Source organism: Martes martes, assembly GCF_963455335.1.
Source record: "Martes martes genome assembly, chromosome: 7".
In the NCBI taxonomy this organism is placed as follows: Eukaryota; Metazoa; Chordata; class Mammalia; order Carnivora; family Mustelidae; genus Martes; species Martes martes.
In genome coordinates, this window is record NC_137894.1 from 111765859 (window position 1) to 111783390 (window position 17532).

A 17532-nucleotide genomic window follows, 5' to 3' on the forward strand; every position below is an offset into this window, starting at 1 on the left:
GCTCCCAGGAGGCTGCGCAACACTTTGCACGCGCGGGGTGAAAGAACAGGAGAGAAGAGTACACGCCTTTTCTTCTTTCACTTTTCCATCTTTGGTCACAGCGCCACCTCATGGTTGACTGAAGCTTCGAGAGAGGATTGATTCTTCAAGGACAAGGAGTCAGTTTACCTCTTCCCTGCGCCTTGAAACTTACTTAACGAAAACGAAAGCTATCGAGAAAGCGTGCTTTTCGGGCCCTCCTTTGATCTTCATTCTTTTTCTTTTTCGGAGGACCTGGACTCTATGGTCAGTGAGGAAGAGGGACCTCTTCTGTTGGCGCTTGCGTGATGCGAGGTGGTTCCGCATGCGCGGTGGGGTAGAACCAAGCGCACGCTGAGGAGGATCGGCCGTTGCTGTGGCTGGGCTGTCTGGTCTCTGCGATTAAAGAGCACGGCACGGGATCCCGGCGCGGGATTCAGACACATACCTCAGGTGACTAGTCCCCCAGATCGGTTTCTTCAAGAACTCACTTTGGTTGTGTCCAGTGACTTGGGTGGTCGAGAGACGGTAGGCCCTGGGCTAACACCCCTCCCTTTCCCGTTCCTGCGCGGGAAGTGTCCGACACCACCCGGCGGCGCCGGGTGGGTCTTCCGTGTTACAGCGGTGTCATTGTACGAGCGGAGGAATCTGGTGAAGCAAAGTGGGCCAAGTGACCGTACAGCCTTTAGGATATGCTCTAAGTGAGGACACTTTGAGATGGGGGCGGCCTCGGGAAAACGCTGTGACACCCCCGCCCCAGGACGCTGAGCACTTTGCTTTTTATGGGCCTGAGAATCCCACCACTACGCGCCCCCCCCCACCCATCCACCCCACCTAATACTACCTCTCAGTGGGACCAGACCAGACACTTGAAGGGACCATTGGGGTGGGCCGCAGTGTTGACAAGAGCTGGGTTAAAAGGATCCAAGAGTAGTTTGTCCGATAATTTATTTTTTTCTAATTGGCGTTCATATTACTGTATCGCTTGACTTGTGCATCTTTATAGAATGAGTCATCCCTTGCATCGAAACTAAAACATATTGTTGAAGAGTTCACTATTCTTAGTATCGGTTTTCCGTATTTCAGCACCAGTGAGAGAAAGATAAGGGAATTTGGGAGTTAAATTGGTATTCAGCCTGAAGCCCCTATTATCCCCCAAACTTGGCTACTTTAATTATTATTAGGCAAGAAACATTGTTTCTTGGAGAAAAGGTGGAGCAGAGAAATCTCCCAGTTGAAGTTATCAAAAAAAAAAAGTTGTGATTATGTGTCTTTCAATAGTTCGTGAATTATGTAGAGCTTTACTGCCTATTCTGAATTGATCTGATGCCAAATTGACAGTTAATGATTCTCCTAAGATTTCAAAAAAACACACAGTAATATTTGTAGAGATTGGTGCTTCTATTTCAATTACAGTGAAATAGTTTTAAAGCTTATTTGCGTAGCACTCCTATACTACAAACTAATGTTCAGAGAACGTTACCGATAAGCATTAGAGCCAATTAGAATTATCAAGAGTTGTCTCTGCCACATAACACACTTAACTTTGGAGAGGAGTGTGGACTTCCTGGATTATGGTTACTTGACCATGCACTGGTGTAAGAAAGAAGTTCTGTCTACCATTTGGGCAAAATTACTGACAATGCAGGGTATTTGAAATTAGCTTGGAGTTCAGTATATTTTGAAAGACGATACTTTTGTACCAAGGAACACATACCATATTGTAGTGCTCTGATGTACTGAGGCTCTGTGGGTTAAAGGTATTCTGGGTTTAATATCAGAAGACTTGGTTTTAGTTCCTGTCCCAGTACTTACCAAGCATTTATCCTTGAGAAAGACATTTAATATTCCTGTTCTTTGGTTCCCTTTTAATTGATTGCTTCACTGTACTCCTTTCATAGTACTTTATACTGCTATTATTTATTTACTAGTTTGTTTCCCACTCTGTACTTAACTTCCTTAGGTAAGAAAGGAGCCTGCTTAAGATTCGATTCTCCCTCTGCCCTACTTGCTAGCTGTCTTTATCTCTTCTCTGTCAGTAGTGCTTAGTACATAGATATTGCACAAATTACTGTTTAACAAATTAAGTTACCAAATGGAAATAGTATCTTTTTGTCTTTTAATGTCATATTTGTATAGCACATTACACTTCCCAAATTTTTACATATATATCTCATTTGATAACACTGCACAAACTACATTTTAACGGGAATGCATTTCCCAAGCAATCACAGCTAGTAAGTAGAGCAAGGGCTGGGATCCATGTCTAGAGCTATTGTGTACTTACTGGTTACTTTCTGTGTTAAATAACATACCTTTGGCTGTGTTCTTTTTGTACCCTGTATAAAGTAAAGAGATTGGTACCTCTTAAGGCGGTAGTATTCATATCTCCTGCTGGGATTCTTTTACAGTATTGCCTGTGTTCTTTAATCATCAAATTAAGTCTAGCTTCTCCAGAATTAATCAGCTTTACTATTTGAATAAACCTGGTAAGTGAATATGGTTAGCCCATGTTAAATCTTTTAAAACTGTTTCACACATTTCTGTTACACCATTTATTTTGATACCCAGTTTGAAATTTCTAGCCCTCAGACTTTAGTCCTTTACATACGTTGTCCAAAAGAAAGAAAAGTTTAAAAAAAAAAAAAAAAAAAGCTTTGTTGAAGAATGAAACAACCAGCTCAGCTGTTTCTTGGCGAGTAATTCTGGCCATTGAACATCTACTTCTCTTTATTTGCTAAATCCCTATTTTGTCAAGCTACAGAGAAATGCATTTCTGCCACTGTTAATAATATGCTGCTTTTTTTCTTTTTGTTAAACAGGATAGATTAGTACTAAAAGCTTGCATTGATCTATGGTATATACTTTAGTACTGAATATATTAATGTTACTTTTTTTTTAAGATGTTTCTTACTAATATATTTATTGGTAATATTGAATGAAAATACAGAATGGTGAATAAGAGCACAGACTATGGATCCAAGCTTCGTAGGTTCAGATTCTGACTTATCACTTGTTAGCAGTATGTGACAGAACAAGTTACTTGGCCTGGGTTTCTGTTTCTTCAATTATAAAATGGAGAGAACTAGGGAGAGAGGCAGTGGCCAGATCATGTAGGACCATGTAGGTAGTAGAAAGATGTAAAAATAAGTGGAAGCCACTGTGAAGATACTTGTGGATTCAGTTAACAGTTCTCAAACTGCACTGCCCCAGAACTCTGGGGTTCTGAGCTGGGTGTGGATGTTCTGTCTTTAAGATCAAGTAATGGCAGCCTTATTCCCAATTAATTAATAAGAAAAAAAATGGGGCACCTTCGTGGCTCACTCGGTTAAGCATCCAGCTCTTGATTTTTGGCTCAGGTCATGATCTCAGTATTGTGAGATGGAGCCCCACATCAGACTCTTGCTAAGCGTGGAACCTGCTTAAGATTCTCCTTCTGCCCTTCTTGGTCACTGTCTTTCTCTCTCTCTCTCTCTCTAAAAAAATAAAATAAGTAAACGAATTTTCACACATTTTCATAGGCCTTTAGGTCCTATTCCCACCTATTTTCTGAACCTTGACAATAGTAAATTAGTTAAGGTTAGTAAGAAAATGTGAAAATCATCAGCTATGATTAGTTTTATAGCCTTCTTTTAAAACTATACTTCTGTGCATGGTATGGTTTCAGTCTTGTGGGTCATAAAAGGAGTGGCACTAAATGTAGGTTGGGTAGATCAAAGGGAATTGTTTTAAATATACTTAATGCTTAGAGTTTGAGACTCTTGAACTTTATAGTAATGGAGTTCTATAAAGGTATTCTCAAGATTGGGTATACCTGTTCAATAAAAGAAAAGTATTTATTTAGTTGCATTTAGTTCTATTGAATATTTTTTGTGATTAGTAAATTTTTAGGTTTTTGTCTTAACATATGATACTGTAATTTTGGCTAAAATGATAAGAGTATATTACTTGATATATGATTAGGACTATGGTTCAAGTAGTCGGAAGATTCTTCCCTTTATATAGTGGGTGGTTGTATATTATCTTAGCAGACTTGGAGAACGAGTAGCTTTAATTTTACTGATAGGTTTATAGTAGTAGTGATGCTTACCATCATTTGTTATTTCTTAAGGTCGTTGTATTAAAATAGTATTTTACTCTTGAGGTGTACCTTTAATCCTTAGGCCTCAAAGTACTTTAGAGATGGTCATTATTTTTTATGATTCCTCTAAAACTGATGTCAGAGAATCACCCAGACCTTAAAAAAATGTGGAGCAAAGTAAAGAAGCTTGGTTCCTGAATATCTGTCTGTTTTCTGGTACCATTTAAGAACTTTAAAGAGATGAGAAGACTAATCATTTCTTCCAGTGACAAGATAGGAAAATTGATTGACATTTCTTTATTTTGACCTTAACTGAATACTCATTTAATTCTTTTGTTTAAAATGCAGAATGCCGGGTCTAAGTTGTAGATTTTATCAACACAAATTTCCTGAGGTGGAAGATGTAGTGATGGTGAATGTAAGGTCCATTGCTGAAATGGGGGCCTATGTCAGCTTGCTGGAATACAACAATATTGAAGGCATGATTCTTCTTAGTGAGTTGTCCAGAAGGCGTATCCGTTCTATAAACAAACTCATCAGAATTGGCAGGAATGAATGTGTGGTTGTCATTAGAGTGGACAAAGAAAAAGGTAAGTGATAAAAATATCTAAAATACAAATTTCAGATTTAAAATGGTTTATTTTACTTTTTTTTTTTTTTGTAAATTGCTGACTGCTGTAAAAGCAAAACAAAAACATCTCCCTTTATACTTAAACTTTTTTTTACATACAAAGTTGTCAGAGAAGGATGCCAATTACCCATCTAAGCGAGACCTCTTGTTAGTATTGGTTTAATTAGCACATCCTAGGGCTAGTTTGCATCAGGTAACTTGACTTTTATCCCCAAAGGTTACCAGAATTTGATAGTTGACTCATTATGGCTAAACTCAGAAGAGACAGATAAGTAAACCAGAGTATTAGTTCCTATGTTTGTAAGACGCTTTTTTATTGAGGGGTGCTTGGGTTACTCAGTCGGTTAGCAGTCTGATTCTTGATCTCAGTTCAGGTCTTGTTCTCAGGGTTGTGAGTTCAAGCCCCATGGGCTCCATGCTGGGTGTAGAGCCCTACTTTAAAAAAAAAAAAAAAAGATACTTTTTCCTTGATTTAAAGCTAAGCTTGTAATCAGATTATTGGAAGAACGTGGAAATGGGGCAAAGGTAAATGGATTTTAGGAATGGAGTATTTTATATAAGTTTTGAAAAATGGAATATACTGCAAGCACATACCCAAAACCCAATATTCTGTGTCTCTTTGATTATTAGGATGTTCATGTTCTGTGAATATTCATTCAGTGTCCAAAATTGCTAAACATTTGAGGAAACAGGAAAGTATGACCCATATGGAAGAGAAAAAGCAACCAATGGACATTGATCTAGAGGTGACCTTAATATTGGAGTTAGCAGATAAGGATTTTAAAGCAGACGTTGCAACTGCTCCAGGATATTAGGAAAATAAGCTTGTAATGAATGAACAAAATGAAATCTCAGTAGAGACATTAGAAACTCTCACAAAAAACTAAATATAAATTCTAGAAAGTACAATATCAAAAAATCTCACCAAATGGGCTAACAGCAGGCTAAAGATGGCAGAAAGCTCAAGTCAGGCTTGCAGGTAGTTCATTTAAAAGAATGAGTCTGAAGAACAGAGCAGGAAAAAAGCAACTTTTCAAATATTAAAAGCTCTATTCCAGGAAAAGAGAGGGAAAGGGGAGAAAAAATATTTGAGGAAATGCTGATCAAAGTTTCCCGTATTTGACAAACTGGAGAAGCTTAGCAAACCTCAAGGAGGATAAATACTGATAAGACCACATCTACAGGGGCTCCTGGGTGGTTCAGTCAGTTAAGCTGCTGCCTTCGGCTCAGGTCATGATCCCGGGGTCCTGGGATCGAGTCCCGCATCAGGCTCCTTGCTCGGCAGGGAGCCTGCTTCTCTCTCTGCCTCTGCCTGCCACTCTGCCTGCTTGTGCGCACAAGCGTGCGCGCTCTCTCGCTCACTCACAAATAAATAAACTCTTTAAAAAAAAAAAAAAGACCACATCTAGGCACATTATTGAAAAACAGAGATCAAGAAAATCTTGAAAGTAGCCAGAGGAAAATGATTCATGATTCACAGGGGAAGAGTAATACAAATTACTCTTAGTATGGTATTCTTACTGAAAATGATCACTGCCTGAGCATTGAATGACATCTTTAAAGCATTGAAAGAGAAGAATTTTCAGCCCAGAATTCTATATTATTTAAAGAAAATCTTCAACAGTGAAAATCAGAAATGAAGATATTTTCAGGAAAATGGAAACTAAGAGGATTTATTACTTAATCTGCATTATAAGAAGTGGTAAAGGAAATTATGCAGGCCCTTGAGGTGTGATGCCTGACCTGGGAAATATGTAAGTAAATGTAAGAGACCATTTTTCCCTCCTAAATTCTTTAAAATACATTTAAGTGCTTGTCTCATTTTGTACCCATGGGATTTTAATTTATGGAGGTGACAGACAATATGGTGAGGCAGATTCCATGGCCACACCATGCCCATGCAGGGCCACCATGAGGAGGAAGCACCAGTTTTGGTCAGGAGACAGAAGGAGCATCAGAAGGAGAATACAGAAATACAGAACACAGTTGACCCTTTGATGAATGGATACCAAAAAGACAAGTACAGAATCCTTCGACTAGCTTTCATTTGGGTAATTGAAATTGTTAGTTCCCTTCAAAGAAGTGATAGAAAATATACAATTACATGATGATACAGATGTATTTCTGAAAACAAAAATCTCTCATCTTCTCATGCAGTTTTTATTGATTTGATTTTAGTGGGGAATGAGTGTAGGTATGTCAACAAACAATCTGATGTAAAAATGTATCACAGTGGTAAGGTAGCACTTGGGCACAGATGATTTTTTTTTCCAAAATTTTCTCCTATAGGATATATTGACTTGTCAAAAAGAAGAGTTTCTCCAGAGGAAGCAATCAAATGTGAAGATAAATTCACCAAATCCAAAACTGTAAGTTTAATTTTTGTGTGAAATTAGTCTACTATTTAATAAATAATCAGCATGTAATATTCTTGGGAGAAAATTAAAACTGGATTTTCTGTACCTGTAATTCCATTTACAATTAGGAGTTATATAGGATAAGTTGAAGACTTAGTTTCAAAAGAGTTATTACTTCAGTGTTTTTAACCTCATGGTAGTACTACCTTAAGGCATTGCTTATCGTCTGATATTCTAAAATGAGTATACTGGACGGTAATGTTTTAAGTTATTTTAGGTTAAATTAACTATGGGTGATTTCAATTGATTTGACTTACCATAACATGTAGTTCTTGTCTTTAAACCCCATTCTGGGATAAGAGTCACAGGGACTAGCAGCTGTTGTATGTTAAGAATAAGCAAGAGTTGGGGCGCCTGGGTGGCTCAGTGGGTTAAAGCCTCTGCCTTCGGCTCCGGTCGTGATCCCAGGGTCCTGGGATCGAGCCCCACATCGGGCTCTCTGCTCGGCAGGGAGCCTGCTTCCTCCTCTCTCTCTGCCTGCCTCTCTGCCTACTTGTGATCTCTGTCTGTCAAATAAATAAATAAAATATTTAAAAAAAAAAAAAAAAAGAATAAGCAAGAGTTTATAAAATGTGAATCCAGGAAAGCAAGGCGGGGGGGGCCTGTTACTAGTTTTTTTGTTTTTTTTTTTTTTACTCCTAGTTTATTAGGGTTCTTTCTGTTTCATTTTCTTATTTTGGCTGTAATCTCCTACTTCTGTACAGTAATCATTAATGAAGCAAGAACAGCTGTTTTTTCGTTCTTCATATTCTGTCTAGTTTTTTCTTCTCTGGTCCTTATTAGATTATCCTTCATTCTCTAGATCTTTGGTTCTTAATGGCAGTGTTTCCATTGTGTCTGTTTTCTTTATTTTTTCACCTCTCTCGTGTGTTTCTGTCCTCAGGATAAAATGCCAGGAAAACAGTGTTTAAATGAAGAGAAGATTTTTAAAATCTTAATTAACCCTAGTTAAAAGAGTAAAAATGTAAAAGGCAAAAGATCATTACCCAAATTTTTCCCTTTGTTTTACTGATGCGTTTACTACTACTGCAGTGTGGTTTACACATTAGAAAACACTATCAGGGGGCGCCTGGGTGGTTCAGTGGGTTAAAGCCTCTGCCTTCGGCTCAGGTCATGATTCCAGGGTCCTGGGATCGAGCCCCGCATCGGGCTCTCTGCTCAGCAGGGAGCCTGCTTCCTCCTCTCTCTCTGCCTGCTTCTCTGCCTACTTGTGATCTCTGTCAAATAAGAAATAAAATCTTTAAAAAAAAAAAAAAAGAAAGAAAGAAAGAAAGAAAACACTATCAGTGAAATCCCTTATTAATAAACTGAGGACCTTGCCACTCAGAATGTAGCCAATAGCACTGACATTTCCTGACTGCTTAATGCAGGTTCCTCAAGTCCTACCAAGTTTGAGAAGCTTTGCTCTAGGAAACTGTCACTGTGTTTTGCCCCCTTAAGATATTGTAAAATGAGCATGTTAGTAGATCTTATCAGGATGATAAGGTGATGGAATGAAATAGCCAATGTTAGTTCCTTTTCTCAACTTTCATGTGTAATGTGAAAACCTCTTTTTTTATACCCTTTCTCTTTCTTATGCCCTTTCATTTTTAGGAAATGAAAAGAAAAAGAGTTTGGCAGCAGCGAGTAGGAGATAGGCGCATTGAAAGATAACTTCTAAATGATAACAAAGCAAAAGTACTAAATCTCAATCCTGTTCCATGCATTCATGTGGAGTAGTAATAGTAATAGCTTATGCTTGTATAACAAAAGTTTTGTATAATATACAAATTTTATTTATTCGCATAATGTTTTCCAGTTATAATTGGGATAGGTTTGATCTGTCTGCAGTGAAAAGGAGAGATACTGGTATTTCCCTTTTCCAGAAGAGGAAACAAATTTAGAGAGGTTGATTGGCCCCTAAGTCAACTTGATCTAGGTCTTAGGACACTAAGTTTTGTACTTAGTGTCCTACTTTTGTACTTGTTAAACCCACTTAAGTGTTAAAGGAAAGCGAACATTTCTCTATGAAAAAAGAACTTGTTGCATGTTAACCCTTTGTTGTTGAGGAATTACTGTAGTGTAACCAAAGATTTGTTTTATATACTGTCTACTGAAATGTAAAAATACCTTTTTTTTTTTTTTTTTTAAGATCTCTTATCTTTGAATTGTTGAACTCTTCATTTTGTTTCCAGGTTTACAGCATTCTTCGTCATGTTGCTGAGGTGTTAGAGTACACCAAGGACGAGCAGCTGGAGAGCCTGTTCCAGAGGACTGCCTGGGTCTTTGACGACAAATACAAGAGACCTGGATACGGTGCCTATGATGCATTTAAGCATGCAGTCTCGTAAGAACACCTTCTTGGCTTTGGTTCTACCTTGAGATCACAGCTGCTGGGTCTAGCACACAAGTTGAGAGCCTGACATGTAATAATAGCACAACACTCACATATTACGTCCTTGCCAAATTTAGATAAAAATATTTCCATGTAAAAGACCCGTAATGTGGGCCAATCCTATATAGCCAAGCATATATAATTGTGTACACCTTAGTTTTCGTGAACCATATAGTTTTGTCTCACATTTTCCCTGCCTGGTTTTGTCATTTTCCTGGCTAACTTCAGGGTCATTGTAGATGTCGCATCTATAACTGTGCCTTGTTTTCTTTACCTCAGTTCCTTAGACCTTCAGCCCACGCCTCTTTAGCCAGTTTCCATATGGGCTCACCCTGGGTCTTAGAATTTATTCTCTTCTAAAACCTTGAATTCATATATTCTGTTCTTTTACCACAGTTTCCTGTCTTTCCAGCTCCCTCATAGTTAGTCCTGCTCTATCTTAATTCTTACGCCAGACTCTGATTCCAAACCTTTTTCTTCCTCCGTGTTTTTTCACCCTTTCCTGCCTTCTCTTTCTTACTAAGCATAGACATACCGTGGTCCATCATTTCAGCAACTTTCTTGCCAATATCATGAGCTTTTGCCCTGTTTTTCCTTCTGTTACATCCAGCCTTGGATCGATGTTCCTGCCTTCTCTGCACTTGTAGAATGCGGGGTGCTGCTAGGAAAAACCACAGTCTTGCAGGTCGGTGCCACTGCATATTCGTCATGGTCTCCAACCTCAGCTGAGCCTTCACTGCTGCCTCACATTCTCTCTGCTCTTTGTCAGTTCTTCCTCCCATTCTTAGAACGGCTGTTTTAGAGCTTTTACACACTCATACCAGATACCCACTCCCCTTTCCCTCGCTGTCTACCGCTTTTATAAAGAAAATAGAAGCCATTGCCCAAAATCTCCTCTACTCCCTCCACTGTCTAAGCGGCTGTCTCTCTCCCACCTGTCATTACCTCCTGCCTCCTGTCATGCTGAATTCGTATCCTTACTGCTCTCAGACTAATCTTACCACCTGTGTGCAGCTACTGCTCTGGGGTTATTTTATCCGTCATTCCCTCCTCATTCCCTCTTCGGTGTCTTCAGCCTTTCTTTTTGTCGATTTTGCTCCATCAGCATAAAAATACGTTCCAATTTCTCCCATTTACACTAAAAGCAGAGTATACCTTCCCTCTGCTTTCTCTTGTAGGAAGCACTGTGTCCTCTCTTTTAAAATAGCTGGACTCCTTCAGTTCTCTGTACTTAACTGTCTCTCAATCTGCTCATCCTACTCCTTCCCAACTGTTAATGCTCCCCCACGCAGCCTCTCCACTACACTGAGGTTTCTTCCAGCCTTGGTGCTACCAAAGAATATTGGTCCCCTCAGCTCTCAGAATGGCCCAGTGGACCTGGGACTGATAGAGCCTCCAGCAAGCCGGCTCATTTGGGGGTCCAAATCCTTTCCAGTTCCCCCCCACCCACCATGTGACTTTTTTTTCATACCACATTGTGAGAAAGGTAAGACTAATAATAACAAACATTTACAGATTTCTCACAGCAGCGCATGGTATAAGTACGGTTATTATCCATGTCTTAGAGATGAGGAAATTGAGGCAGAGATTAAATATTTTGTCCACATGCACAGAATTAGCAAATGGAAAAGCCCCAATCAAACCTAGACACTGGCTCCCATCTGGAGTTTATGCTGTTAACCATTAAGCGCTGCTTTGTATTTCTGTCCTCCGTGACTTGAGTCCCGCATGCCTTCCGTCCCTCGGCGTGCTGTCGTCCTCCAGCCCAGGCTCAGCTCCCTCACTTCCACCTCCAGCTCCCCTTCCGTTACCGCCCAGCAATGCCGTACGTTTTTTCCCTTTTCCTTAACATTCTTTTGCTTCATCAGCCATGCAGTGACTGTCCACATTTAACTAATGATAATTCTTTGCCACATGTCCTTCGTATTTTTTTTTAATTAAGAACTAAAATTTTTTAGATAGTTGGAAACGGTGTTTTACCCTTCCCAACCCATTCCCTTCACTCATCACTGGTAACTATTATCATAACTAGTTATCATTGGTAACTACCATTCTGCAATTAGTATGCACCATTACTATTTCCATTTCTGCAGATTTACTGCATATATGTACCTACAAAATATATATAGAATCATTTTTTTATTACTCCGTTTATTTAAACTTAAAAAAAAAAAGGGAATTTATTCCATCGTCGTAGCTTTCTGTACCTTAGTTTTACTTGTAAGGCTGTTAATGAACAGCATTCTCCAAAGTGATAGATGCATACCTACTTCATACTAATTTCTATGTAGTGTATTTCATTGTAGGACTATGCTTTATTTGTTTCCCTATTGAGAGATAATAGGTTATCCTCCCCCCCCCATTTTTTTCAACCATGCTATTATGAATATCCATGTACGTGTCTCCGTGTACATTTGGGAGTTTCTAAGGTATATACATAGCAGTAGAGTTGCTGGGTCATACAATTGAATATATGCATCTTTAAATTTACTCAGTTTTGCCAAAATATTCTCCAGATTGGTTCTGCAATTTGTATTTCCTCTAGTAGTTGTATAAGCATTCCTGTTTCTCTTCATCCTCACCAACATTTGGTGTATATCTCAGATTTTTTCCCTTTTGTCAAACTGATGGGTGTAGAAGAGTACCTTGTTTTTGGTTTGCATTTTACTGGTTGGTGGAGTTAACAGCTTTTCATAGGTTTACTGTTTCTTCTGTGAAACATCTGTTCATCTCTTCTGCTCATTTTCTGGTGGTTTGTCTTGTTATATTTTGTAAGCAGTATTAGCTGAGTGAAAGTTCCCCCCACCCAAATTCTTTCACGTTTTATTCCCTAACCCTGCTTTTTAGGCCTGATAGGCCATTTCTGTTTTAATACTGTATAAATTTCTTAAAACAATGCTATCTTTGCTTCTTTTAGTCATTATTTCAATTTTTTTCATTTGTTCATGTTCCACAAGCATGCTGGTGACTGAGACCCTGCCCGGTCTTGTGGCACTCAGATGAAATGCCACTTCAGTCGGAGCAGCCCTTCCTGAGCCCACTAACTGAAAGTAATACCTTCCTGTCCTGACTTCCAAGGATGTACTTTTATCTTAAATTTGCTTGTATGTTTTAGTTCTTTTCAAGCTCTTTGAAGCAGGGACTAAGTACATGGAAATGTTTAATTATAGTGGGATGTCCGGTATATTAGACATTTTTTAATTCCTTGCTTTAGCTAGATCTCTAAAATTTTTCTTCAGATACTAGCTGGGTGTTTTCTTTTTGTCATAGTAGTGCCAAGTGCTTTACCTGCATTCTCATTTAGTACCACAACCAGTGAAATGTATAGTTTTCATCCTCATTTTATAGTTTGGAAACTGAGGTCTGGAAAGTCCCCAAAACACATAATTAATGAAGTGTAAAGCTAAGATTTGAACTCCGTTCTGACCCTAAAGCCTGGGCTCTTAAACATTATTAAATGGTATTGTGTTTGGTGTCACAGTTATCTGTAAAGTAACGTTGGCCTTTTGTGTTTTTGTGTCTTTGTTTTGTTTTGCTTTAATTAGAGACCCATCTATTTTGGATAGTTTAGATCTGAATGAAGATGAACGGGGAGTACTTATTAACAATATTAATAGGCGTTTGACACCACAAGCTGTCAAAATTAGAGCAGGTAAGTGATTTTTTTTTAAATGATGTTTAAAATATTTTGCATGAACCAAAAAGCTGTTAAATAATGGGCGTTACCAAAGAATATGTTGTTGCATTAGCATCTGCAAGTGTTTCTATTTCTTATAACAAAGAAAGTTTAAGAAACTTTTTTGCTTCTACTGAACCATCATAAAATAAATGTATATGTTGACACAAGTGAAAACTGTCATGTATGCATTCAGCTAACCTTAAGTTAGTCCTTTTTTTTTTTTTTTAAAGATTTTTTTTATTTATTTGAGAGGGAGAGAGAGGGAGAAGGAGACTCTCTGCTGAGCAGAGAGCCTAACACGGGGCTTGATCCCAGGACCTTGAGATCATGAGCTAAGCTGAAGGCAGACTCTTAACTGACTGAGCCACCCAGGCACCCCAGCCCATTTTTTTTTTTTAAGGGGATGGCAAAGTACAGTATTGTCCTTTTGTGCCTCTGGATTAACCACTGTTAATACAGCTTCGGGTATATTCTTTCAGACATTTTTCTTAGGCACATATACTGTATAGGAATATATGTTGTTTACATTCAGACATAATTTTTCTGCTTTTACAATGATTACATCATACTATGCAAAATTTTCCTCAGCTAGCTTTTTCTACTCAGTTTATCATGGAGGTCCTTCCATGCAGAACATGGGACTTTTTCTCAATCTTTTTAATGACAAGGTGTAATATTCATAAAGCAATAAACCAGTCCTTTCTTGGTGAGTATTTCGGTTCTACTATTTTTTTCACTATTAAAAAAAAACACTACAAGTTAGCAGACTTACAACATAGACACTTACCTAGCTGTGTAAGTGTTCTGTTAGGCAGTCTCCTAAAAGTGGAACCACTGGGCCAGAGTGGTGTGCAATTTCTAAACTGTTCTAAACAATTTCCAGTGATAAGGAAGTGAGGCACGGAGAGGTTGGAATCATAATTTTAAACCAGACATAGCCAGAAATCAAGATGTTTATTAGATTTCTATTTTTTTGTAATTTCGTCATTCAGGGGCTCAGTGTGGAAGAGAAGATAGAATTTTACTGCATACTCAACTAATTTATAGTTAAGAAAGTTAATAGTTGGGGTAGATTTCTAATTGTGAAAGGGTGATAAAAACTTTGATAATTATTTGAATACCAGTGTGTCTGCCACCTCTTGGATTTCTTTTAAGCCCTTTTGGTATAAGTTTTTGAATTTCTGTAATTTCAGATATTGAAGTGGCTTGTTATGGTTATGAAGGCATTGATGCCGTAAAGGAAGCCTTGAGAGCAGGTTTGAATTGTTCTACAGAAACCATGCCCATCAAGGTGAGTAGTCCATTTTCTCTCTCCTTGCTACCAGCCTAAACCAAATCAGATTCTTTTTATGATCATATTTCATAACAAGTGTTACGAGAAATGCTTCTCGGTGATGTTGTCTAAGGGATGCTACTGCTGATGTCACAGTAGCTAAAGATTTTGATTTGTATTTGGTGCCAGAGGGCCAGCTGTGCTAAACTTAAAGAGTTCCTGTGTCCATCACGCTCCTAGGACCTTGAAAAGGGTAACATATTCTCTCATATTCACACACATCTTTTAGGAGTTTGAGCTGAATCTTTTAAGTTGTATCATTAACCAGATGGTTGTTATTCAGAATCTCTTGGATTTTGTTCCATCAGTTTAGTTTAGAACCAAATAAGAATTTTTGTCTGTTTTAGAAGCAAATTATCCATTATGCTGATGATGGCTACAGTTATTTTAGCTACCAAAGACACCTGGAAGTCATAATTCTACGTATTTGATATTGAAGTGGACTGTTTATACTGGATTTCATCACTGTATCAATTAGCTTTTGCTACCTTAACAGACCACCCCCAAATTGCTGACTTACAGGATTGGAAATTAAGTTTTGGGGTGATTTATTAAGGCAGCAGAGTGCAAAAGAGTTTGTAAACATAGTAATAGTTTTGTGTTGTGTCGGTATGTCCATAATTAAATTTTTGTCTTCTTAGATTAATCTAATAGCTCCTCCTCGATATGTGATGACTACAACAACTCTGGAGAGAACAGAAGGCCTCTCTGTTCTCAATCAAGCTATGGCTGTTATTAAAGAAAAGATTGAGGAAAAGAGGGGTGTCTTCAATGTTCAAATGGAGGTAAGATCTATAGTGTGTCTGCCTTTTCCTTAAAATATTTCTAAGAAATTTAGGGGCACCTGCCTGGCTCTGTTGGTAGAGCATGCAACTCTTGATCTCAGGGTTGTGAGTTCAAACCCCATGTTGGGGTTAGAGATTAGATAGATAGATAACTTTAGATAAATAAATTTAAATCATCTAAATGATTTGCATTCTAAAATACTTTAATCACTGCCTTTCAAAATATAAGATAAGTGTAAGATTATAATTCTAAGCCTAAAATAATCATTGACTCAGAGGGTCCTAAAAGGGCTTTTTATAAGTAAATGAGAACTGTCATGCAGTGGTTATTCAGGACTAAGGGCACTGATGGTGTTAGGTTTATCCCCCTGCCAAAGAGAAGAAAATAGCTAACAAAAATGAGTGATCAGTTACTGTCCGAATTGAATTGGCAGGCTTAAAATTTGATCTCAGGATTAGAAAAAACGGTCCGTATTTTCCTCATCTCAACAAAAATGAAACCTATTTGGAAAGAAATAGTAATTTATTTTGAATCCAGAAGATGTATTTTTACAAGACATCTTGTGGGTTTGAAAGATAGAGCCACTGAGGTTATTTTCATATTTTTTGAGTTTTGGTTTATAGAAATAACAAAAATACACTATTTTACTACATACATATTTTTTTTCCTATATTGTGTTACTCTTATACATTTCTCCCATTACTTACCTAATGAAATTTATTGATACAGTAGCATTCAGAAATGAACAGATATGGCAGAGTTGTTAGAAGGACAAGTGTTTCTTTAAGTTATTAAATGGGATCGAGCCCGCATCGGACTCTCTGCTCAGCAGGGAGCCTGCTTCCTCCCTCTCTCTCTCTGCCAGCCTCTCTGCCTACTTGTGATCTCTGTCAAATAGATAAATAAAATCTTAAAAAAAAAAAAGTTATTAAAATACTAGGCAGTAATAGTGTTGAAATGGAATTTGTATACTGTTGAACTGCCTCACTTTGAAATTATGCCTCTGCTTCCACAGCCTAAAGTGGTCACAGATACAGATGAGACCGAACTTGCAAGGCAGCTTGAGAGGCTTGAAAGAGAGAACGCAGAAGTGGATGGAGACGATGATGCAGAAGAAATGGAAGCCAAAGCCGAAGATTAACTTTGTGGGAAACAGTCCATTTTAAGGAACACAAAGCAGCCCTTCCTGGCTGTAAACCCTAGACTTGAAAGTTTTCCAGTATTGAAAACTTCAAAGCTGAATATTTTTTATTTCCAAGTATTTAAATGTTCCAACAGACCAAAACGTGACATGCCCTCCTAAAAGTCAGCTGTTTTCACACAAGAGCTCCAACATTCAGCAGTTTAAGCGAGTGGGCCTAACTTCACTAGAGACAAATCTTTAACAGTCATAAAATTGGGCTTGTGGTTTCCATTTCTGATGTCTCCAGATTGGCACCCCTTTGTAGTTCAGTGCTTCCCTGAGATTTATCAGGGGCACCCAAAGCAAATAGCCTCAACCTTTCTACATAAAATGTATCAAGCAAACATTAAATAAATTTCTGGGATATTTAACTATAGGCTTCTTCCTTCTTGTCACCAGTTAAAAGCATTATGATTATGAAGACCCTAATTCTATTACTTTCATTTTAGTCTAGATGAGAATTATAAGGGCAGGTGACCCAAAGGATCTATACAGTGGATCCTTTCAAAAGGAGGGTGTAGAGAAAATTTTAACCACAGTTAAAAGTTGACTCTTAGGGGAAAAAAGCCTTAAAATGCAAATTTTAAAATTACATAGGATGTGTGCCTTTTACCAACTTGAGACTGGGGACAATATATGGTATGAGGGAGAATTTTACCACACTGGTCCTTGTTGGTCTACTAAGCTGCTTGCCCTGAGTTTGTAATTCAGGGTGGTAAAATTTTTTGTTCTATTTTTAAAGATGCTGCTTCTTTAGTCATTTTGAGTATCACTGCCCAACTTTTGATTTCTTTTCCATTAACATATTCACTAGGTGCCACCTAGAGCTTCAGCTCTTTATAATAAATAGGGATCTGATTAAACACAATTTAATGATTTTTCTACATTTCCATCATTTTTATGTTTAAGAGCTAATTGTTTAAAAGGTATATGAATCTAAAGGTAAATAAATAAGGTAAATAATTTTCATAGCTAACACATGGTTTGAAGTTACAGCTACATTAGCCAGGGTGTAGAAAGTCTTGGGTAT

The 17532-nt window shown here is 38.0% G+C and overlaps 1 protein-coding gene across 1 annotated transcript; it reads left to right on the plus strand.

Annotated features, from left to right (window-relative positions):
* The first annotated feature begins 13 nt into the window (after positions 1-13).
* EIF2S1 (eukaryotic translation initiation factor 2 subunit alpha) lies at positions 14-16873 on the plus strand. Its single transcript, XM_080808423.1, has 9 exons — positions 14-158; positions 271-471; positions 4448-4689; positions 7020-7099; positions 9322-9473; positions 13067-13173; positions 14394-14491; positions 15175-15318; positions 16335-16873. The coding sequence occupies exons 3-9, from the start codon at positions 4449-4451 to the stop codon at positions 16458-16460; spliced, it is 948 nt and encodes a 315-aa protein (XP_080664549.1). The 5' UTR covers positions 14-158; positions 271-471; position 4448; the 3' UTR covers positions 16461-16873.
* The last annotated feature ends 659 nt before the right edge of the window (positions 16874-17532 follow it).